The 25721-nt window shown below is 32.5% G+C and overlaps 1 protein-coding gene across 3 annotated transcripts; it reads right to left on the bottom strand.

Annotated features, from left to right (window-relative positions):
• Nucleotides 1-1144: 1144 nt before the first annotated feature.
• On the bottom strand, nucleotides 1145-25721 carry LOC119596820 (cell division control protein 45 homolog). Of its 3 annotated transcripts, none has more exons than XM_037946151.1 (14): nucleotides 25612-25721; nucleotides 24880-25032; nucleotides 22761-22898; nucleotides 18319-18390; nucleotides 17782-17934; nucleotides 14705-14766; nucleotides 14429-14590; nucleotides 13611-13742; nucleotides 12129-12389; nucleotides 11861-11999; nucleotides 5730-5935; nucleotides 2936-3012; nucleotides 2702-2783; nucleotides 1145-1869 (listed from the first exon to the last, which is right to left on the bottom strand). In XM_037946151.1, the coding sequence occupies exons 1-13, from the start codon at nucleotides 25660-25662 to the stop codon at nucleotides 2719-2721; spliced, it is 1671 nt and encodes a 556-aa protein (XP_037802079.1). In that variant the 5' UTR covers nucleotides 25663-25721; the 3' UTR covers nucleotides 1145-1869; nucleotides 2702-2718. The 3 variants fall into 3 exon arrangements, with proteins under 3 accessions (XP_037802079.1, XP_037802080.1, XP_037802078.1); XM_037946152.1 differs by having other exon boundaries at nucleotides 2717-2783; XM_037946150.1 differs by having other exon boundaries at nucleotides 1145-2783.

Here is a 25721-nt window from a genome sequence, read left to right as displayed (position 1 = left end):
GTAAAGGATAAGGCATGGAGGAACGGAATGGACAGAAAATAGAAGAGGTCGAAGGATGGGGAAAGGGGGTATGGTAGAGGAGGGTATCCATGCGAATGGAGAAAGGAGTAGGTAAACATAGAAAAGAAGCAAAAATAGGAAGTAGGGATCGTGGGATAGTTAGTTTGGTGAGGGAAAGTTGGTGGAGTCGAGCATAGCATCGGAGAGGAAAGGGTATGACATTGAGAGCTAGCATGCCTGGCTCAGTGTACAGGCTCTCAACTGGAGAGGAGCGGAAGGCATCTAGGCTAAGCGAAAACCGCAGTGGTGAATTATACCAAGATGAGCAAGGAGGGAGGTTGAGGCAGAGGAGTAGATATGGCATTCATAATCAAGTGGAGAGGATCAAGGTAACATGAAGATGGAGGAGAGCTTTGCCATCTGAGCCAGGATATATTCGGAGGTGGTGGCTTTTTCTTTAAAATTAAACATATGGTCTCGCCTGCACAATTTGGAGACAAAAACAACACCAAGGAATTTGCCAGAGAAACAGTATTGGAGTGGAGCATCATATAAGAAGGGTGGAGGTTGGGAACCTACATATGCACAAGAGAAAAGGATGGAGAAAGATTTGGAGGCAGAAAAGTGAAAGCCATGGTTAGTGGCCTAGGAAGATACCGATGATATTGCAGACTGAAGGAATTGGTGGAGATTTGGTATGGATGTGCCAGAGGCGAAAATGGCACATAGTGATCATTGGGCTCCTTGTGGTAAAACTGAGACAATGTCATTAATGGCAAGAAGGCATAAAGTGGTGCTGAGCACATTGCCTTGAGGGACACCTTTGAACTGAGGAAAGGATGATGATGATGTAGAGGCAATTTTGACCTGGAAAGTGCATTTGGAGAGGAAAGACTTTGTAAAGACACACATTTCTGCATATGCCTAGGGAGGACAATTGTTGGAGGATATGGTACCACCACATAGTATTATATGCTTTTTCTAGGCCAAAGAATATGGATAGTATGGATTCATGGCATTTAAATGTAGATGTAATATATGTCTCAAATGAGCAAGGGGATCAGCTGTACTTCGACGCGGTCGATTGATCTAACTATCCTACAGCAAAATGGATAAGAATTTGGAAGGTTATGGATTAGTGTAATCACGAAGTTCATATAAATTTATTAAAATACTCTATGTACATAACACATCCTTCATGAAAACTAAATCAGGCACATAATGGGTCAAGTTACAAAGGCTTAGTTTTATTATTAAGTTTATAAAGCAAATTACTCTGTATATTGTATAGTAAATATCATAAGATACCCAATTTGTACATACGAGAACATAACAATAATTATATAAGGATACTGAAAATAATGCAGTAGTAGTTATGCTTTATGTATAATACGGCTTGTTTGCTAAAAATGACAAGTGAAGTTCTAGTGAATGAAGGAATAAAGCTGAAGTTGGAATATTACTGGTTATGGTTAAAAGTAGAAAAAATATTTTTTTTCACCTTTCTATCTATATCATAGTAATTACTGGTTAATAATCATGATGAGGACAAAAGAGTTTATATAGAAAAATAAAGACCCATCTCATTAAAGCAGTAAGCAGAATTTTTAAAATACAAAAAACTGAACTCCAAGAATGTTATTAAAAAAAAAAAAAAAAAAAAAAGGTTGCATAATATAGAAAGACAATTCATTAATGATGAAACATATAATATACAGAATATACCAATTGCATATCACAGTTTAATACAATATATAATTGCAAACATTATAAACATAAACCAGTTCCATACACCGTTGAAATCATTCACTATCTCATAGATACTGGTCTAAATGTGTGGCTGATGTTCTGCAGTATACATCACCCAGTCTGAAATTTATTGACTGTTTTGTAAGGACTATATTTTGCTTCTACCACTGGGCTCCTTACATACTGCACTACTACATAGTAGTCAATCATGTATAACAGATATTTTGTTATTACTTTGTTTTTAAGTGAAAATAACCATTAAGCAGAAGAAATGTAAATCCCTCTTCTTAAACCATTTACTTTATATAGCATTTGTTATATAAAGCAAATTAAATTAGTAACTAAATGAAATAAAAATAATCAAGGAATTACACTCATCATTTTCTTTATTTTGGTTATGTAAATATTTATTCTATTTGTCATGATATATACTCTGTATTTACCAAATTCTCTAGGAAAATTTTCATTCATAGGTTACTGATATCAATTTTTTTCATTTACAAACTGTTATAAGTTTACAAAAAAAATCACTGTCTTTTACAGTTTCTCCTGTTTCACTCACTGTTACAAGATAGAGCTTAATTCTTTGGTTATTTTACTAGTCATCTATCTGTCTATCAATTTAAATGTTCATTTCAAAAAAATTATGTAAAAACTGATGAAAAACTAAAGCATAAAAATATTTTAAATACATGATATACACATATCTGGAAATGGCCTAGTAAACCATGTTATTATTTGCTTGCACTTCTGAGACCAATTAGAAAAAAAATCTTCTACAAGAAGGGTATGGCATAAATAAATTAATTCTATACTGAAAATCCAAACAAACACAAAGGAAGCACTAAAAGCTTCAAACCTGTTCACAAAGATATTATGTTATCAAAATTTTAAGTACTAATCTACTTTGAATAAAGATCTTCACATCCTTCTTCTTATTGAAAATACTAACCATAAATCATAATACCTTTAGCTGAGCAGTGAGATAAGTGCATCAAAGAACTTACTACGATCATCCACACTCAGTCGTATAACTGTTGAGAAAAGGGGCACCAGAGATTAGATTAGCAATAAAAACAGCTTGAAGACAAAGTCACCTGATAGGGAGAATTTGTCTACTATCTATAAACTATATCCATTCTCACAATTTGAAGTTGAAATCAAGATAATCAGGTAATCTACTTACTATTTGTGTCAAAAAATTCTAGTTCAGCTTTGGAACCAGTTTTATCCGCAGCTTGTTCAAAGGCTTTTCCAAAGAAACTGAAAAAAAGTGAATTTTAATAACAACTGTCACACAGTCCTTAAAACGTTTTATTTTACAATCAGAAAAGAAGGATTTTTATACTAAACTTAACTTGATGCCACCAGGAATAGCATGTACATACAAGCCATACTCACTGTGAGGTTAATTTCTAAATTGTCTTTAAATGTAAATGGCTCCACAAGTACTAAGTCAGCAATGAGCCAAATATTTTAAACTACCTATCTAACATGTTTACCCCCTCCTTAATTTTCAGAAATATGTCCTTTTATCATATATTGCTGTTAATGTCAGTAACATTACAATTATGTCTATAATAATAATAACAGTAATATCAATAACAGCATCAATACTGATGCTATTAGTTACACACACATACACGTACTCACGCATGCACACGGAAAGGTGAAATCAGGTGAGGTCATGAGATCAACTAATTGACTACTTGGTGGCTAAGCACTTATGTAGCTGTTTATGTGTAAAGACCTTTCAACAAAACAATACTACAGTGAACCTTAGATTCTCCTGTAGGACTGGGTTACATTATAGGAAGACAAAGGAAGAAGTAAATTGACAAAAAGATGAAAAAATCAGAGTACTACTGCAAAAATTCTTATTCAACATTTTACTAAATACCAATAAATAAAAATACCAACAATGTTGGGGGAAAAAACAAAAGGATTATCTGGCATAAAAAAAAAAAAAAAAAAAAAAAAAAAAAAAAAAAAAAAAAAAAAAAAAAAAAAAAAATATATATATATATATATATATATATATATATATATATATATATATATATATATATATATATATATATATATATATATTTTATATATATATTACACACTGGTTATCAAACCTTGAAACAGTTTTATCTGCTTGGCTTACATGATGTAAATGACCACTGCATAATGGTCATTGGTTAATAGTTAAACAAGGGTTAGGAATGAGTAAATGTTTAGGGTAAAGTTAGAGGTTAAACAGTACTAGAAGATAATAAGAGTTAAGGGAGTAAGGCAATTAGATCAAATGGAAGACATTTATGCATCTGAGGAAGGAGAATAAGTTGTCTAAGGAAAAGGTAGGGGATTCCAAGAGGATGTCCAATAGGTTGGGGGGTCAGGTAGATGAGAATTATTGAGAAGTAGAGGAACAGGTTACTGTAAAGTAGGGACAGGATAGTAGGATGTGTGGGACTGAAAGAGGAACATTGCAGGAGGAGCACAGCAGTGGATCAGATTGTGACATGAGATAGGAATGTGTGAGGGGAGTGTGTCCATTATGTAAATTGGCAAGAGTAGTTTCCTAGTGTCTATTCCTAACTGGAATGGTGTTGACCAAGGGGAGATGGGAGGTTTTAAATAAAACTTGTGACTAGACAAGAAAGACTTGGATACAGTGAAAATCTTTAACGGGAGGGTGGACAAGGCAGCACTGTGTGCTAGTGTATCTGCCTGTTCATTACAGGGGATCCCAAAATGGCTGAGTATCCAGCAACAACTGACAGTTTTGTGTTGTATAGTTAGATGGAATAGTTAGTCCTGAATCTTGTGTATAAGAGGGTTGAGTGAAGGATGGAGGGAGGGAGGGAAGGCAGGTGTTTTAATGCAAAGAGGATCACATACAATTCTGTTGTAAGGACACTGGATTCAGGTGGAATTGGAAAGTTGAAAGTATGTAAGGGAAGATTACAGTAATAATATAAGAGGGCTGTAGGATTCAAGGTACCACATTAGGCATAGTGTCTCCATTATTTCTAGTAATTTCCACAAACAACAATGGGACAGTAGTCTTGAGGGAGGGTGCCAGGTTTATTAGGTTAAAGGAAAGGTAGGATGTGCTTCAAGCCAATGAGGAGGAAAGTTTCCAGTTGTCTAAATATTATTGAAGATTGCCAGTAGGAAGGATATGGAGGTAGGTGGAAGATGTAGCATACGGTAATGTCTGCCATCATGTGTGGTGCGGAATGACTGCAAGGTAGAAAGGAATTCAGTAGAAGAAAAGTAAGCATTGCTCTGTAGAGGATGAGGAGGAGAAGGGAGGTAATTTTTTAGCTATTTTAATGGAATAGAAGTGGGGAGAAAGGTGATAGCCACTACTGCCCTGGCTGAAATATGCAATAGCAACTTGTAAAGGTTCAGAAATGAATGTTATGGATATGGAGGACAGCGGCTGGATGAGGGGGAGGTTTCCCTGATAGTTTATGGATTCGATGCCATACTGTTGAAATAGGCATTGAGACAATTGTGGAGACATAATTTTGCAGCTGTTTTTTAACCTTTTACAACCATCATGAAAAAATAACTCATCATGATGAGTACGGTTATAGGCAAGGAGTAGGAACAGACATAGGGAGAGTTGTGGATATTGGAGCATTTGGATTTAGAATGGAAAAGGATCTGATTGGGAGATTGGGGATGTAGAAGTGGGAAGTTGAGGAGTAGGGGGATGTGGTACTGAGGAAGATGTTGAGACTACTTGGGGAGAGGGGTAGGAGTGGAGTGAAAAGTCAATCTTTTATTCTTTCAATACTTCTCTCACACTTCAGGAATTGGACAGGGGAAGATTAGAAAAGTATTAGGGAAGAAGAAAAGACCATGCAAAATTATATGAGTTGAGGGCTGAGGCCCAAGGTAGGGGAGATCCCAACATTGGGCCTGTCTCCCCCACAGCAACAACAGACAAGGGATTGGGAGAGACCAATGCATAAACTTACTTTCTTGGCGATTCCTCCGAGATGGGTGGAATTCCACAAACAAGACACATGTTAGATTCCAATGTTTTCACATCTGGTGTTGTAATGATGAGTGGTAATGAGCGAGACTTCTTACTACGAGATACTGCTACGTGTGCCCTCAAGGTAAATCGTGCTAAGAGGGATATGCAATGTGGGGCAGAAAAGAACTTGGCATCTGGAGTTCCCTGAAAATTATAATTATCAAGATGAGTCCCCACATTTTTTATTTCACTTTACCTACAAAAACTAAGGTATATGTGGTTTTTCACCACAGAATGGATTGGAATTTAAAACCACATGCTGTTAAACAATTAAATATCACTAAAGCAATCAGACAGATAGAGAAATTAGCTATGAAAAATAAACTGATATCTTTGCAAAGCTCAATATATGTGTGTGTGTACAAAGAATCCCTGATTTCTGATGTCTTTTCACTTTATAATGGTGCACATTCAGTAGAATTTTTCAGTTTTAATCTTTCCAGGGTTTGGGATACATATTATGATACTCATTCATGATGCTGAGTAGCATAACATACCTCCCCTATCTCCCATACAATTGCAGGGATAAACTGTATACTGTGTTGCATTTTTTTTTTTTTTTTTTTTTAAATATTGCATTAGGTTAGGTCTAGATGATAAAACCTTATGTAACATAAGTGTTCTGAGCACCTTTTACCTATTCAGCAATGGGATTTTCCAGTGCTTTACTTTGTCAAATACTTGGTGATAACACAGCCAGCAAGTTGAGGTGAAAGGTTAAACACAGGATAAGAATAAGATTATAATAAAGGTGTGGGGTGTGTGTGTGTGTGTGTGTGGCGGTGGTGGGTGGTGGTGTGGTGTGTGTGTGTGTGTGTGTGGGGTGGGTGTGGGTGGGGGGGTGGGTGGTGGGGGTGTGTGAGGGGATGATATATAGTATATAGAATGAGAATATATATGAGTAAGAGAAGGTAATAGATAAAATATAGATAGAGAGAGTAATGAGATAATATTTTATAGATATGAATAGTAGAAAGATATAGATATAGAGAGATATAGATAGATGAAAGATATAGAAGAGTATATATATTGGTACATATAAGTAATAAGGATAAAAGATGAATAATAGAGATATATATAGATAAAGTATACAATAAAGATAAATATAGATGATATATAAAATGATAGTATAATAAAATATATATAGTATAGAAAATATATAAAGATAAAAAAGTAAAAATATATGATAAAGAATAAGAAGTATAATAAAAAAAATAATAATAAAGAATATGATATAGTATAGATAAGTAAGAGATTATAAATATAGAGATAATAGATAAAATAGATATAGATAATATAGATAAGATAAAATATAGATGATAAAGAAAATATATATAGTATAAATAGATAATGACTGATATATAGAGATATAAAGATAAATAGAGAGAGATATAATAGAAAATAATAGAAATATATATAATATATGAGATAGAATGATATAGATATATATATATAATAAATAAAGGAATAGAAAGTATAATGAAGAGATATAGATATATATATGATAGATAAATATAAATATAATATATAATATAAATAGAATAGATAATATAGTATATAGAATAAATAATATATATAAATAAGAGATAATATATAAATAAAGAATAATATAATATATAATATAAGATATATATATAATATATGATAGTATAAATATAAATATAATACTAATATTATTATTTTCATCTATATTCTTTATTTAATAATATATATATTATACTATATTATATTATATATTATATTATATTATATATCTATATATATATATAAATTATATATTTATTAATATATCTACTTATATATATATATATATTATATACATGATATATACTATAAATATCATTTAATATATCTTATATCTCTCTATATATACTAAATATCTCACTATCTATCTAATATTATATATATAATTAAATAATATATATATATATAATATTACATAAATATCTATATATATCTATATCATATACTACTTAAAAATATATAATTATTAAATAAAATATAAAATTTCATATAATATATATATATATATATTCTCTAGATCTAACTATACTATCAATTATATAATCATCTATTATATCATATTACATCTATTATATCTATACTCTTATAAATTACTATATATATATCTATATATCTTATCTCTATATAATTAATTATAATATATATACTACATAAATATTCTATATAAATATTATTATATCATATATCTAACATATAAATAATTATATTATATAATATATATTTATATATATATAATTATATCTACTTTCTTATCTTATATATATATTCTATATAATCTATATTATACTTTCTCTTTTCTACATCTTTTATATATTTTTATTATTATATTTATCTCTTTTATATCTATTATTACATTCTATCTTCCTATTATCTTATCTCTATATATCTTTTATCTATATATCTCTATATATCATTTCCTACCCCTCTCTATCCATCTCTCTCATCTCCCTCTATACTCTCATTCTTCTATTTCTATCTATCTCACTCATCTTTATCTATCTCTCTATTTATATACTCTATTCTCTCTCTATCCCTTCTCCTTTTCTCCCTCTCTTCTCTCTCTCTCCTCTCTCTTCTCTTCTTTATCTTTTCCCCCTCTCCTCTTCTCTCTTCTCTCTCCTCTCTCTCTCTCCCTCCCCCTCTCTTTTCTTCTCCTTCTTTCTCTCCCTCTCCTCTCCTCCTTGCTCTCTTGTTCTCTCTCTCTCTCCCTTCCTCTTCTTCCTCTCTCTCTCTCCTCTCGGGGTTCCTTCTCCCTTTTCCCCCCCCCCCCCCCCCCCCCCCCTTTTTTTTTTTTTTTTTTTTTTTTTTTCTCTCTCCCCCAATTTTTTTTCTCTCTTCTCTCTCTATCTTTTTCCCCCCTTTTTTCTTTTTATATAATTATTTATATAACTATATATATATATATATATATTATATATATATATATATATATTAAAATATATAATATATATATAATAAATATAATTATATATATAAATATATATATTTATATTATATTTTATATATTATTTCATTATTATATATATATAATTTATTATAATATACATATATTATTTATACATATATTATAGTTATATATATAGTATATATATATATACTATATATTATATATTATATATATATATATTATATACTATATAGATCTCTAATATATTCTATACTTTTATATATCATTTTTATATCTATCATATAACCTCTATTACTTCTCATTACCTATCTATTATCTATCTCTTTATATCTCTAATATATATTCTTTATTATATATATATATCTTTATATCTTCTCTATAATAAATTTCTACTTTCCCTATATATATCTCTCATATCTCTTCCTTATATATATATCATCAGATTATTCTCTATATATAAATATCTCTTTTTATCTATACTATATCATATTAAACTATTATCTCTTATATAAAAATATTCTAATTTTTCATATACTCTATTCACTATATTCTATTCTCATACTATTTATATACTATTATATCTATATATTTATCTTATATCTATATCTATAAATCTATCTATCTTTATCTATATATTATTATTAATAATATCTATATATATCATATATCATTTCTATCATTCTTATTCTCATTCTAATCTATCTTTATTTATCTTATAACTTATCTATCTCTCTATATATTATTTCTTTCTTCTTATTTCTCTATTCTTTTCTTCTTCTCTCTTTTCATATCTTACTTCTCTTACTCTCTCTCTCTCTTCTCTCTCTCTACTTTCTTTCTTCTCTTTTTCTTATTTATATCATATATTTTTATATATTTATTTATTTCTTATTATATTCATCTTATATCTCATATATTTATATATCTCATTATCTCATATATCTATACTTATACTCTATTCATATCATTATATATTTCTCTATTTCTATATCTCATATTATATCTATATATTCTATCTCTCTATCTCTTCTTTTATATATCTATATATTATATATATATCAATATATATATAATATATATATATAATTAATATAAATATATATATCACATATCTATATATAAATATATATATATATATCTATTCTATATATATATATATATATATATTATATATATATATATATATATATATGTGCTTCCCTGTGGCTTTCAATTACTTTATATGAGTAATTAGTAAGTAGCTGCTCACCCATTATTTTATTCTCATATTTGCTTAAAATAAAGTTTTACGATTTTTGTGCAATTACATTATTATAGTGAATTAACATTTGTAATCAATTATGTCCAAATTATGTCAAAATTTGGTTATTCTGAACTTATGATGCAAAACAATATGAAGCAAGATATTTTCACTCATTCAAAGACTTACACCTTTTCAAAACGGTGAGAAAAATCTATGGTTATTCTTCTGTTAAGATATGTGAATACATGCTAATCACAAGTAAAAATTATTTGCTGTTACAATTATTATTGTTTAAACCAATCGCCACGTTTGGCAAGAATACATGCCATGCCCACTGTAACACAGGTTTATTTATTGTATTCACACATAGATGGCTCTACAAGTGCTTAGTCATCAAGGGGTCACTTATTAGTCCTACCTTTCGCACCTGTTTACCCTTTTCCTTGACTTTTGGAAAGGATCTTTTGCATTATTTCATTGTCTTAAATGTTAACAAGATTTTAATAATACTTTAATAATCATAACATCAATAACAATAATAACAGTATTGATATCAATTGTATTAAAAGGAAAAACGCATTTTCCCGCCAATTCAAGGAATGGGGAAATCAAGATCAGTCAGTAGGGCTTACTGATAGACTCCTTGGAGGCTGAGCACATGTGGAGCCATCTGTATGTAACAAAATTCACAAAAACCTACAAGGGACAGAACATAAATCCGGGGCGATTGGGTTAATTGGAATTTATAATAAATCATAGTGATAGAAAGGTGATAAACCTGTACTGATGTCATGGAATAAGAGTGCAGGTATATTGCATCACTGTCTCATGTTAACCTTCCTAAGATGTGAGGATTCAGCCTCAAAGAAAAACATTTTCTAATAGTCAGGAACAGTTAACCCAATCGGCACGTTTGGCAAGAATACATGCCATGCCCACTGTAACACAGGTTTATTTATTGTATTCACACATAGATGGCTCTACAAGTGCTTAGTCATCAAGGGGTCACTTATTAGTCCTACCTTTCTCACCTGTTTACCCTTTTCCTTGACTTTTGGAAAGGATCTTTTGCATTATTTCATTGTCTTAAATGTTAACAAGATTTTAATAATACTTTAATAATCATAACATCAATAATAATAATAACAGTATTGATATCAATTGTATTAAAAGGAAAAACGCATTTTCCCGCCAATTCAAGGAATGGGGAAATCAAGATCAGTCAGTAGGGCCTACTGATAGACTCCTTGGAGGCTGAGCACATGTGGAGCCATCTGTATGTAACAAAATTCACGAAAACCTACAAGGGACAGAACATAAATCCGGGGTGATTGGGTTAATAAACCTGATGCATTTGGTTTGAATGTTCACCTGATTTAACATAACTGAACATGTGAGGGAATACAAGTTGGAGTACAACTAGAAATAAAGTAAATTTGAATAATCATGCTTTCCATATTTTAGAGTTTCAGGCCTAGGGAATTCAATACTATTTGTGAGATATTGTTATCATCAATGACAGAAAAAATAGAAATACTAACAGAAAACTAGCTATCCTATTCAAATAATTAGATGAAAGTATCTACATATATGTAATTTTCTCTTAGATGATAACCAAGCATATATTCAGTAAATTCTGTCAAATGGCAATGGTCACATTAAATGTTTTAATAAAGTATTAAAATTATCACATATAATTATACAACTGTATAGCTAAAGTTTAAATGGCCAATTGAAAATGGCTACATTTTCAAATTTCTGCATCCATCCTTGAGTGTAGAAATGGTTGAATTGCCAGTTGATATATTTTAGACAAAAGACTCAGTTAAGTGTGGTACCTTCAATTTGGCTGATTGTACAGCACAAAAAACGGTATGCCTTATACTTCAAATACCTCAATAACAGTAGCATAAAGGAAAGGTCCTGCAGATATCACTTGGTTCATATCCAGGAATGTTTGCATTTGCCGATACACTGCTTCTAGCTGCTGTTTGCTGGTTTCAATACCCTTCTCCAGTAGTGATAACTTCGTACTAAAAGTTACAAATCACATCTTAGTAACATAATCATACCTTCTTAAGGCAAGTGTTATCTTATATGAAAATACAAATATTCACTACAACTCAATATCAGCAACCCAATAATATCAACTTAACACTTACATGCTAAGACTATCTGAAACATCAAGAAAGGCATCAGCTGCTGTTCTCTCATCATCTGATGTCTCCAGTAAAGCTAATGTTGCATACACATAATCTGAGGCACTGTATTTACTTCGAAATCCATGTGACAAAGTAAATGATGCAAAAAGAAGATTGTCTAAACCATACTTTTCTGCCTTTGATTCTAGAAGGGACTGAAGTTCTTTGCGAAGTGCAACATCCATTCCACAGTATTTTTGTTTGCACTGTGACAAAGGAAGTCTGTTGAAAATCAAATTATATTATTTTAACCAAACATTAACTCAAATATATATATATATATATATATATATATATATATATATATATATATATATATATATATATAATATATATATACACACAAATACATATAAACCCTATATATGTAAACAGAATCCATACAGATAGTAATGTGCTAACTAGAACTGTGTGACCTTAAAAACAGCTATTAAAGCACTGTGGACCATACTTTGGCCACCACATTGGTTTAGATCCCCTGGGTACCTGTGATTAAAAATAAGCATTCTGTCTGCACTAGTGTAGAGTAGCAGAAAGACAAACAAAACAATAAGGTTTATTTCTATGTCAGTAATCCTTCTCATTCATCTACCTAGGACAGTTATGCTTCGCTGGTATACCCATGAACTCCATACTCCCTTTATTAATGTAAGAAAATAAAATACCTTTTTAAATGACTTAGTAATGACTTTACAAAATGAATTCTAGAGCTGCCTACCAAATAATAAACTCAAGACTGTATATAATTTCATGCCTTTTCATCACAAATTGACAAATCTTCAAATTCATAGAACATACTTCATGGAGAAAATTTCAATGGTATACATCTTATTTCTTTATGTATTCTATGTCATTTAGAAAACAAATGCCTTGTAGTGCAAGATGACTCTGATCCACTATTTAAATACCATAAAACTATCAAATATAATTAAAAGTATATAAAATATAATACCTAGTAATCACTCACAAGTTTATATCATTGCGTATATTTGCTAAAGAATGTTTATTCTTCCAGTAATCAGTAGCCATAATCAAAATGGATTATTTCAGTAAGTTACCTTTTTATCCACAAAACCTTCTAGTAATAATAAGAAATAGTGTGTACAACATTTATTTCCATGGTGACAGACTAGTGACTGATTTATAATCAAAGAAGAGTGCCCCTGTAATAGGTAAGGAAGGTAGGTAGGAACTAGGAAGATTGATGATGATGATGATGATGATGATGATGATGATGATGATGATGATGATGATGATGATGATGATGATGATTGATGATGATGATTATTGATGATGATGATGATTATTGATGATGATGATTATTGATGATGATGATTATTGATGATGATGATTATTGATGATGATGATGATGATGATGATGATGATGATGATGAAAAAAATACAGACATGCTCTTCCATAAGTCACAAAAGTGTATTCCTTACCCCATTTCTGCCAAAAGTTCATGAAGTCTTTTTTCTCCTTTCAAAGTCCACAACTTTAGAGTGGTGGCAGTATAGAGTGAGTGTCGCATACTCTCCACTAAACTCCAGTGACGGTAAAGGCCCAGCTGTAATCTACAAATTGCTAAGGAATATACCTCATATCAGGTTAATACCTGCAATGACAGATTCAAATGCTAGTGCTGAATGACTAGGAAAGCTATAACTTAATACCATAAATCACAATAAGATCTTGGTTTCTTGATAATACTTGAATAAGGCCAAATATTTTGAAAGTAAAAATTAAAAGTATTTTACAACAGGAATTGATTTTCAATTGCCCAGAAATATTTATTTTTCAGGATTTTCTACTCATTCTACAACATTTAGCTACTTAAGCCCCTTCATTCTATGCTCTCTTCAACCTTACCTACATTATGGAGAATTTTTTTTTTTATAAATGCTTAATATTATCAATGATCTGCTCACTTATAACATAAGAGAAGGTTTGGCTTTTGTATGTAAATTACTTGGTACAGTCGTTTTCTATCATTAGCCTATGCATATGCAAATCCTAGTAATGAATTTTGAAAAATTTCTCCCACTATGAACATCTTCTTCTGTGTAACACCCAAGTATAGGTTACACACCCCATTTTGAAAAAAATAAACTACAAGGACAAAGTAAGACCCATGTGTCTAACAAATATTACTAAACTCCTGTTTACTCATAATCTTACAGGGATGACTATACTGAGATAGCAAAAACCTAAAAAAAAAAATTATTACAACAATGATGGCAACTTCATGACAAAAGGATACTCTTTTTCAAATGTGATCCTCAAACAATCAAGTGGTTGTTCATCTTGACTTTTGTGATTGAGACGCGAGACATGGTTCTGGAGTTCTGCCGCTACCAACAGGTATTTATCTTGCTCAATTCTATCTGACATCAACAATTCACTTTCCCCTACAATGGCCCACCTGCCATGTAAAAAAAGAAAATTACAGGTAAAGGAAATCATTGCAAAATGAACTTCAAAAAGTAGAACATATTTCAAGATATTCAGTATATACCAATAAACAATATGATCTTACCATAATAATTCATTGGAGTCTTTGGAAAGTTTCCAAGCAATGTCAAACATCAAGGAAGCAGTCTGCAAAGTAAGAACTAATGCTTATAATCAGTGAAGAATGATTTAAAATGGATTTCCATCTCCAAGTATTGCAACAAACAATGTGAAGATACTGAAAAAACACCTACTTCAAGTTTAAGACACAGTAATATTCAACATGCAACACCACTTTCACATTCATTTCTAATTTCATAAAAAAGGTACCTGAGGAACAGAAAAAAGTTTCTGTAATGAGGCAGATTTTGGATTACAGTGATAATGATCATATTTATAATTACATTAATCCTTTTTAGAAATGTTCTTCAAAGAAACTGATAGTTTATGCGGTGAAACCTTCCTAAGGCTTAAAAAAGTCATAATATTTAGCCTCTCCTGCCATATATCACTTCAGCCTTCAGCCTTGACCTATCATGGTTCCCTTAAAAGATTCTTACTGTTTCCACCACTTGCGTTGTTACCCTCATTGAGGAAAATGTAGACAACACTAAAGTGCTTCTGACACACTGGGTCTTTTTACCCTCACTCTCCACCAGACTTTTTTTCTTTGCAAAATTTCAAGTTTACAAAGTATTCTGAATTGGCCTTTTATTACATGATAACCTTTAGTCTTCATAAAGATCCCTTTAGTCATTAACCCAAACTTTAGTATTTAAGAATAAACTAACCCCATAAAACCATTTTTGTTTGTTTCTTATTTTTCTATTAGAATCTGTGGTGTTCCTAAGGAGGGCCATAACATGCAAGGCCATATTTAGAGTAATCAAATGGAATATATTCCCAACTGCATCCCCCCTCTAATCCCTCAATTACATTCCCATGCAAGGGAGAAGCACTGGGCACAACGCAAAAACAGACAACTTTTATGCAAAAAATAAAAAAGGAATGTTATCAGAAAAGTGAAAATATTTTGGTAGAAAAGGGTCTACAAAATACAAAGAGACAATTTCATAAAACGAACTTCTAGTTAGATAAAAAAAAAAAAAATAATAATTACAGTATGCATACAGATAAATAGCTAATCCTCATTTCCTTTATGCCCAACCCTGGCAGAAGCCCCAGCTAGCCAGCCTTGATTGAGTTGCCAGTTACTGCAAAAATCAATTATTGGCATGGCCATGGAACCGATCTCCTAACATTCAAATATATTTAAGTATTGTTTCACTGCATCAAATTGTTGTGAAAAGCATATTTCTATTGGAACTTAGTGGATCTTCAATATACGTTGTTTCATATTTTTTAGCTTTTAACCCAGTCTCCAGGAAAAAGTTGGGTTCACTGTAGTGCTGTTTTGTGCAATATCTCTTGCACATAGACAGCTCTACAAGTGATTAGCCAAAAAGGAGTTTACAGGATTTCTTTTTTTATTATTTAATGCTATCAATATCAATGTTGTTATTTATATTATAGGCTTTATAATTATCACAATGTTAATGGCATTACTAACAACAATATTAAATACCAGAAAATATTTTCAAAAATCAAGGAATAGGGAAATAAGTGAGATGGGCAGTACTCATAATAGGCTCACTGGTGACTTAGTATTTGTGGTGCCACTTGTGTGTTAAAACCATCAATAAATTTAACTCAGAGTGGGCAATGCATTTATGTGCATCCCATCCCTGTTGGCATCAGGTTAACTTGTATGCAAATATCTAAGAGCCCCAACTTTGCCTAGGTCACATTTTTTACCAACTGTGGTGGGAATAATCATATTTTATTTAGAAGTATATTTTCTGGAACTTGACTTTTTTATGAGTCCTATCCAATCCCAGATGATGAAATATTACAACCTGGAAGGTCAGGACAATTAAAGTTTTTTAATCTACTTTCTAAACATTGTATTTTCACATTTTTTATCATAATTCCTAAATTATTATTAAGGGCTTTTAAAAAATTGAGGTATGAGAGCTTCATATAATGAGAATAACAGGATGTAAAGCAAAAGTCACTAGCTAAAAAAAGTGAAAAAGTAAGAAAAGATGGTCCCTTAAAATGTAATTAACAATAATAACAATATTACTATGACCTTCTCTTTCCAAAAATTCAACCTATTCTAAATTATATACACCACAATCATGGCTAGTCACTGAATGTGCAGTCCTGTCTTCCACGGCCATGGAAGGGCTTGCCAAAAACTGGGGGATTTTTCCAGACTTTCTTTCCTATAAATATGACATACATAATGTCCTTTACTTTATGTATCTTATACTGTTTGGCAAGTTTTTCATACTCTCTTTATCCTTGTTTGCTCTCCTCTGCCTGACCAATGACAATGATTTCCCTCTTGTATCTACTTGTGAATGTATGTGACTATAATCATGGATTCTCAACTTAAAAAGAGTGAAATTTAGAGCATACAACTAATCAGATTCACTAGGTTCAGGTGTATGGTCAAAGCCTTAAGAATAATATAATTGCCAGAATTAAGACTACATATATTAGGGAAAGGGTTAAGGGGCTGTGAACTTCCTGCATACCAAATTCCCTTTCAAAACAATTAGAACAGTTTTTTTAAAGTACTGTAACAAGGTTGTATACAGGATCACCCTGGATCTCAGCACACCCAGGGGACACTTTGCATGAGTCAAACTATTTCATAAGATACAACTTACCTTAATGCTAACATAATGACTATTTTGCCAATTTCAGCAAGGCTGGTTCCCTTAACTTACTCATGCACGGTGACAAGATAGAATAATGATAAAAAAACTGGAGCAAGATGATAGCAGGAACAAAGAAGGTGAGGGCAAAATCAGAGATGCAGAAAAGGAGGTTAATATGGAAAAGACCAATGAATATGAGGAATAGGAATGGTGGTGATGTTTACTACTACTTTTTTCAGCCCCTGAGAATTTTGCATTTTGGTGAACTGCCCCTTGGAAATTAAGGAAGTGGAAGTTGAAATTATAGTTAAAACTGATAATGACACAAAATGTGCTAAAAAATTTGAATTATCAACATTTCGTGTCAATATAGTAAAAAAAAAAAAAAAAAAAAAAGTCCTACAATACATTTATATGACTGTTCACTTCTTACTGAGCTTCCATAGTATGAGAACTGTGTATAATCAAATAAAATCTTGTGACGTTGTTGTTCCCACTGACGCCTTGCTCTTCGCCTTTCAAGAGCTGCCTCGTCAAATCTCTGCCTCTTGCCACCCTCCTCGTCACTCTCTTCTTCCTCATCACTCTGCAATATCAAAATGAGAAATGAAGAAGCCTAACATTTTCAAGGCAGACCTTACACAATTCTAAAATAATTTTCGTTTTATTTCATATACAGTATGTAATTCTACAATAACTATCTTTAAAAAATCTTGTACTTTTAAAGTTACAACTTGTCCTGTAACCTGTGCAAGGAAATATAGCGTTATTTAAACTTAACTTAAACTAAAAGTTACATATAAGGGAAGAGGATAACACGTAAAATATGAGTATAAGCATTGTGATAATTGTCTTGGCCTTGATACATGACAGATCTTTTGCATCAATAGAAAAATATATATAATTACAAAAAATTACAAATCCAATACACATCAATTTAGTAGCAAACTAAATAAATTGAAGATCTCACCTCATCCTCTCGGAAGATATCATCAAACGCTGGCACTTCTTCATCATCTCCTAATTTTGTTAAGATTCGGACCTGTTGCAGAAGAGTTCAAAACACAATATATTACTTGTATTAAAACTCACACACGCACGCAAGCACACACACACACATATAAACCAGATTCTATGTATATCTAGATACTATGTATATTGTTATTCTTGCAATAAAATATCCATGAAACTAGGAAAATTATAGTCAACTACAAGTGAAGAAAATATATTCATGATTTTCATTTGTTTTTCTTAAATACTGGAATTCAATAGTCTTTACCTTTCTTTGTTAATACAATATACATAATGATCATATTAATACCTTACATTAAAAAAATAAATAAATAAATAACAGCCAATATCAATAATTCTCAGTCCACACATATTTTGAACTTTATGTAGTCAGCAATAGCTATTATATTCATAACTGATGCTAGACTTGAGTTGATATTCATTATGCCAAAAAATGTATATAATGCCATGAAAAATTTAGTAAATTAAATATCTGACAATGAACTTTTCCATTTATTTCATTCAAGTTCTTACACCCCATCTACATGAAAAGAAAAGTGTAACTGTTTTTTTCAAAATACAAAAGGAATTTAGATAAATTCTTATTACAAGGTAACCATGTCAGAGAAGATTTAGGTTTTCTAGCAGACGTTATAGAACTGGAAAAAATATATATCTTAATTCTCCTTTATATATAGATTTTTTTTTTATCACATTTTGTAATGTTACAATCTGAAAATATTTCTGTGCTAACTATCTTACCTGATACACAAAGATGGCTCCACAAGTACTTAGACACCAATGAGCTAATGACTTGTACTACCTATCTCACCCATTTACCCTTTTCTTTGATTTTTGGAAAGATTATATTTTATATTGCTGTAGTAATATCAATGACACTGTAATAATTATGATGTCTATAATAATAATAAGAGCAATGATAGTGATAGCATTAGTAAAGAAACATTTTTCTCAAAAACTCAAGAAGGGTAAAATCTGGTGATATCACTAGGTTGTACAGTTGACTACTTGGTGGCTAAGCACTTGTGGAACCATCTGTTTAAAGAGACATTTCACAAAGCAATACTACAGTGAACACTACATTTTCCTGGTATTACTGGATTTACTTCCTCTTAGACTACTGTTAAAAATCAGAAAAATAGCTACAGATTTTCCCTCTGAAGCTGCCTGGGGTATATCTCATTGCAATTTATATTCAAAACAAGGGGGGAATGTATGTCCCAAAGAAGGACTGAAATCATTCAGATACATGTAATATATGTTGTATGTAGTATATGCTTAACCCATTCCTGACAGGTGGCATGCACGCACATGCCATGGCATGGCGGGACTATCTGCCGGCGGCATGTATGTACATGCCATGGTGGATGTATGGAGATGACATGAGTTATTTTTTGTTACAATCACAGCAAAATATTATTTTTCTGCCACTAAAAGTGTGATTAAGTCGTTTTTAACACTTGCTCATTTTTACTATGGGGGGGGGGGGGGGATTTCAACTTCATGATGCCGCACACAATAGACTGAATAATAATCAACTATGGAGTCTATATAACAACAAAAATACCCTTCAGTCTCGATTTATCAGGTAGTTTGGCAAGTAGAGACTTTAGAAAATAATGAAAACTGAAAATATAACACATCTTCGTAGTATTACGAAGAAACGGCATGGGATGCTGGTATTTGGCATGAGTGGTCGCGCATGCTAGGGCGACGATATAAGCCCCCGGCAGCGGGGCCCGGGCCACTATGAATACTACCTGTCGGGAAAGGGTTAAAGAAGGGTTGATGTCCTAAGCCATATAATCCTATATGGTGACAGACCAAAGGAAATGAAATGTGGTTCCTGAATATAAGATAAAAAGTTGATTAATATCAGACATGGTAGCAGGGATCTGAAGTTATTTGGTATTGCAGAGGTGAAGACTAGTACATCAGCATCAGAGGATGCTGCTGTTTAAATACTTCTTCACAAATGAGACATTAATATCAGTATGACTTCAATATATCTAGTACAAATTTTGGCATGAAAGAAGGAACTGACATGACCATCACAAAGCTTGTTACTGGTTATATAAAATAAAAGATCCCATAGTAGCTCTTCCAGAATCTCATAAGATACTAGAATTATCCCTGCAATGATATATACAGGTTAATTGCCAATTACTGTCTCCAAGGACAAATAACATAAAACTGAAAATTAATCAAATCTAAACGACCATGTAAGGCTAAAATTATAAACATACTGTTTCCAGTATCAGGAAAGATGAACAGGCAACTCACTCTGGACTCTGGGGTACCTCAATTCACTTTTTTATTTTAATTAGTTGACACCTAACCCAATTCTGTTGGGGGTGGCATTTACATACCATGCCTACCGTCCTTTAGTTTATTAACCCAATGCTGCCATGTGGTTTCCCGATACGAAAGCCCTCTCTCCTGGGTTGTATTAATTGTGGCCCGGGCCCTCCTGCCAGGAGATCATGTTGGTACCATAGCGTGTGTGGCATGATTGTACACGCTCCCAGAAAACGAGACCGCCGCATCATGGCATGTATACACATGCCACCCGGAATACAATTCAGGCATGCCATGGCATGTAAGTTCATGCTATCCGGAGGCAAAGGGTAAATTGTCTTTACAAATAAATGACTCCAAAACCTCCAAGTCAACAATAAGCTAATTACAAGTATACTACCTATCTCAATTGTTTACCCTTTTCCTTAGTTTTTGGAAACACTTTCTGGTACCTTATATTGCTCTTAGTAATGTCAGTAACATCATTATGTCTATTATAATAATAATAATAACAGCATTGATACTGATAGCATTAGATAAAAAAAGGTTTTCCCACAAACTCAAGGTAAGATGAAGTCAGGCAATGTAACAAGGTCTACTAATGGACTCTTTGTAGGTGAGCACGTATGGAATCGTCTATGTGTAGAGACATTTCACACACACACACACACACATACATACATACATACATACATACATACATACATACATACATACATACATACATACATACATACATACATACATACATACACACACACACACACACACACACACACACACACACACACACACACACACACACACACACACACAAGTTTTCCGAGTAACATGGCTTAAGCCCTATGTACTTTTCCCTTTTTTTAAACTCCAACACAATGTTTTTTTATTGATTTTTTTCCTATAATGAAATTTGCTACCTTCTACTTGCTTCATAATATTTTTTCTCAAAAGAGACTTCACAAAGTGGAGAATTCCAACATTCATGGTGAACTGCCAGTTTTTTCATTCCTGAGAGTGGTCTAAGCATAAAGATATCAGAGACTAAGGAAGTATGGGGACAAAAGTCTATGGCAAGACAATTACCTAAACTTATATACCAAAAGCATAAAATGGATGGAGAGACTATAAGTCCATAATAGTACATGTGCCACACTTGTATATCATATAATCTTATTTCTAATTTGCAATGCAAAGGTCATAAATGGAACTGACAGTTCTATTTTATTAATTCTAGGGATAGTTGCTTGAAAACTATTTTCTTTTTACATAACATTTTTTAGGGGTGTGTATTGTATAGGTGTTTATGTAATAACTGTAATACAAACAAGAATCTTTCTAAGTGCACTGCAGCCACTACTGTCCTTGGGACTGTTGTTGCTGCAGCAGTGGGCCATCTAACATACAGCAGAATAGCAGAATAGTGTGTAGATTGCTTCCTCATTTGGCAATAAATTTTAAGGATGTTTTATTAATATAAGTTGTATTATAGCCAATACAGCCTTCTGCTAAGTTTATGCTAGAACTGCCACACTGAGGTTCATAGAATTTCACACAAAATACCAATACACATTAATCAAAATTGAGTTGTTCTTACTTCTGATAGCCTGCTGATGCAAGGCTAGTTTTAATCCACTATTTTACAGAGGAAATAAACAGTAAGGTGTTCTTGTTAATGAGTAAATAACTTTCTTTGAAAATGCACATGAAGCAAATCAAAAACACTTTTTTCTAATGTTTACTACAATTGGGCGAGTATCAGAAGAACTCTCACAGGTACCACACTTATATATCATATAATTTTATTCTTAATTTGCAATGCAAATGTCAGATGAAAAGCATCTCACACTTCATCACTCTACTGATTTTCTTCAAATTTCTCTAATGGATTAAAATATCAAATTTTCATAATCAACACTTAGGATATCCAACCAGTATATGTATAAAAGCTCAATCTGATAGTAATAACTGAAAAAAATAAATAAATAAATAAATAAATAAATAAAACACTGATGGTTACCTTCTTTATCAAATCTCTTTAGTCTTTTTATAAATTCTCCTAAATTCTCACAATATGCTTACCTGATCAGCATTGTAAATATTGCAGATATCAAGGGGTCTATGGTTGTCAGCTACAAAGAAAACAATATCTTCAGGTGGTTGGAGAATGTCCACAATGTCTACACATCCACCACAATTTAACAAGACGATATGCTTGATCTGGGGGCAAGAACAGACATTGTAGTGAAGTCTACATCTAAAAAGATTTGTAATAACTAGTGTACATATATTTTTTTTCATGAACATTAGAAAACACCAGAAAACACCTGCATATCCACCATTGGCTTTATGCTCATTCATGCAACCACTGTCAGTGGTCCAGGAAAGGCCAACAAACCTCTACCACACACATTTTGCCAAGTTATAGAGTTGGAAGGCTTCCCTGATAATCTATTAACAAACAGGATCAAGTCAAAGTTCCATCTTGCTAAGAAAAGATGTGGTGGTGGTTTGGGTTAATCTTTACAGTATGGATGCACTAAGCTAGAGCAAATTGAAAATGAGTCTTGTAGAGATCAAAAAGTTGAAGTCATTTGTACAAGAAATAATCTGCAGACACAAACCGTAAAGCCACAAAGGAAGGAAAAAGCTGCAGAAAGCACCGCTCACTGCCTAAGTCAACTTAGCACTCCCAAGTTTCAACTATCTTGCTATGCATACCAAGGGTGTTGGGGGGCACAGTCTCCCATCAACCTTCCCTCCTCAGACAGTGGCTGAAGGGTACACCCAGTCATGTCAATCTAGATTATTTGTGATGTGGACACAGTAGCTGGCGAGTGCATCTGTACTGTGAAGAATTACTGAGATTTGTCGTGGGTTGTCAGCACAGAGGTCATGGTTACTACTGTGTTGGACTTAAGGCTGCATGCCATCCATCTGAATTCAGAGATCAAGTTTTACATGGATTTGTATATCAACCCATTAAATCTGGGTGGCTCATGGCTTGCATACGGACCAAAATCCAGGCAACAAGCTTACTTGACTGGTTACTCTGCCGGCTGTGCTTCTTGTAGGCCTGATCCACATGAATGCTCATGTGCAGTATCAAGACTCCTTGCCTCCTCTTTGCTTAGCTATTAGCTCATTCTGAATATGCTGATTTAATATTTTGCAAGGTCTATATTTGTCATTTGTTATGCTGTATCAAGACAGTAACAGACTGTTTTCACTGAGCAGACTTCATATTATCTCTACTGGTAGGCTACAACTCTGTGCAATAATAATAAGAAGAAAAATTAACATCATATTATTTGTTTTGTTTTCATACATTTTTGTAATATTTAATTTTCTGTAACATACCCAATGCCACTGGTTAAGTCGGGCTGGAATAGATTCTTGCGCATGGAATGTCTTCAATAGAGCCAATGCTCTTCCAGATATAGCTCAGTGCTCTTTAAGGTAAGGCTCATACCTTTATCTACCAGTGGTAATAATGCAACTGCTCCTTCCTGAAGACCCACTGAGCCTAATCTCTAACGAAGAGCTTTGTGCACTCAAGGCAAGATGTTCCCATCACCTGCCACTTGGCAACATTATCTGTCAAAGAGACGTCCCTGCCACCTAGGCCCTCAGCCAAATTTTTCCATGATGACACAATCCTGGCACCCACCACTCAGTCATATTTCTTCATGACATGACATCAATTAGATACAATGGGTTACAGCCACTGTCGGTGTTGCACAACCACTTACCAATTCCTTCTATTAGAAAATATGATAATCTTACCAAAAAACATTCGTAAAATAATTAAAGTTAATAATTCAGAATCGGACCAACTTCAGTAATACCAAAGGCCAATAAATGTCCACACACATTCAGCAAGCTAGGGCTGGTTCCCTAAATGATAACAGATTGATGGGAAGATTCTGCAACTGTGGACTTAGCCATACACCCACTGACCTTTCGACTATGATATGCTGGAGTAGACTTTACTTTATGCAATTATTTTCAGTGTTTATCACCACGATGAAAGAAGTTTATGTAACCTTATACTGAACGTCTACCAATTCAATTTTGTATTGTTCATAATCTTAACAAAATAATTAATATACTATTTCATTATCTCATTATCTAATTCTAACCACCTTACCCCTAATCATGAATGCTCGAAGTTCCCTACATGGTTCAGTAAAATGCATACCTGCTCAGCATGCTGTTGATAGGCATTTATAAGGTCCGTCCTCGTTTTGATGGGAACCACTGTGTACAGGATGTGGTCGGTGCGGAAGAGAGACTGCAGGATTTTACTCGCACATATGCCATCAATGTCAAAATGTGCAAGAACAAGGATACGCTGTCGTGGGAAACAAAATCTGCACTTAGGTCAAACATTTACGGAAGAATATATCTGGATATCACACCAAGAGAACGAATACATTTCATACTCTTTGTGCACCATTTAAATATTATGTCCATTTAAATGTCAATGTCTGTAATAGCTCTAAAAAGGATTTTTTAAATATATTCAAGTGATATCCTGAATATTAATATCATAATAACTATTTCAGTTTCATGTTAATCTATATGTTCTACATCTTTACCTTAATCTTATAGTGTATAGGCCTATTATGATCTTTAAGCGTTGCTAAGAAGAAAAAAAAACATAAAAGAAAGAAAAAATTAAGGCTACGCATAATCATGTAACACATCGAATCCATTAAATACACTAGATCGATAAATGAGAGAATGAAAATAAATCTTACACAGAAATATATGAAATAACTTCATAACATCCCATCAAAATCTTTGCGTCAATCACTTTATAATCCGGTTGTATTGCAAAGTTTCTATTTAACCTTTCTTTCGCTTCCCTTTAATGAATCCTCTATGTGTGAATCATTAGTTCTCAAGCCATGTGTCTTGTGCAATGTACCTTTCCTCTAATCACGTCGTAGAATTCCTTGCGGAGGTCAGAAACCAGCATTTTTGCAACACTTGCATGTGAAACTCCTTCGCGCTTGTTTACAAATGCTTTCGGCGGAT

The sequence above is a fragment of the Penaeus monodon genome, chromosome 38 (assembly GCF_015228065.2).
Source record: "Penaeus monodon isolate SGIC_2016 chromosome 38, NSTDA_Pmon_1, whole genome shotgun sequence".
Lineage (NCBI taxonomy): Eukaryota > Metazoa > Arthropoda > Malacostraca > Decapoda > Penaeidae > Penaeus > Penaeus monodon.
The sequence above is the reverse complement of the archived record's forward strand: the minus strand, read 5'-3'. Positions and strand labels throughout refer to the sequence as shown.

Excerpts from the sequence above, each read along its gene's own strand:
- LOC119596820 (XM_037946150.1), bottom strand. The coding sequence starts at position 25,662 with ATGCTGGTTTCTGACCTCCGCAAGGAATTCTACGACGTGATTAGAGGA. Across the intron at positions 25,033-25,611 it reads ACGACGTGATTAGAGGAAAG|CGTATCCTTGTTCTTGCACA; the intron begins GTACATTGCACA and ends TTCCCACGACAG. Across the intron at positions 12,390-13,610 it reads GAACTTTTGGCAGAAATGGG|ACTTCCTTTGTCACAGTGCA; the intron begins GTAAGGAATACA and ends GATTTTCAACAG.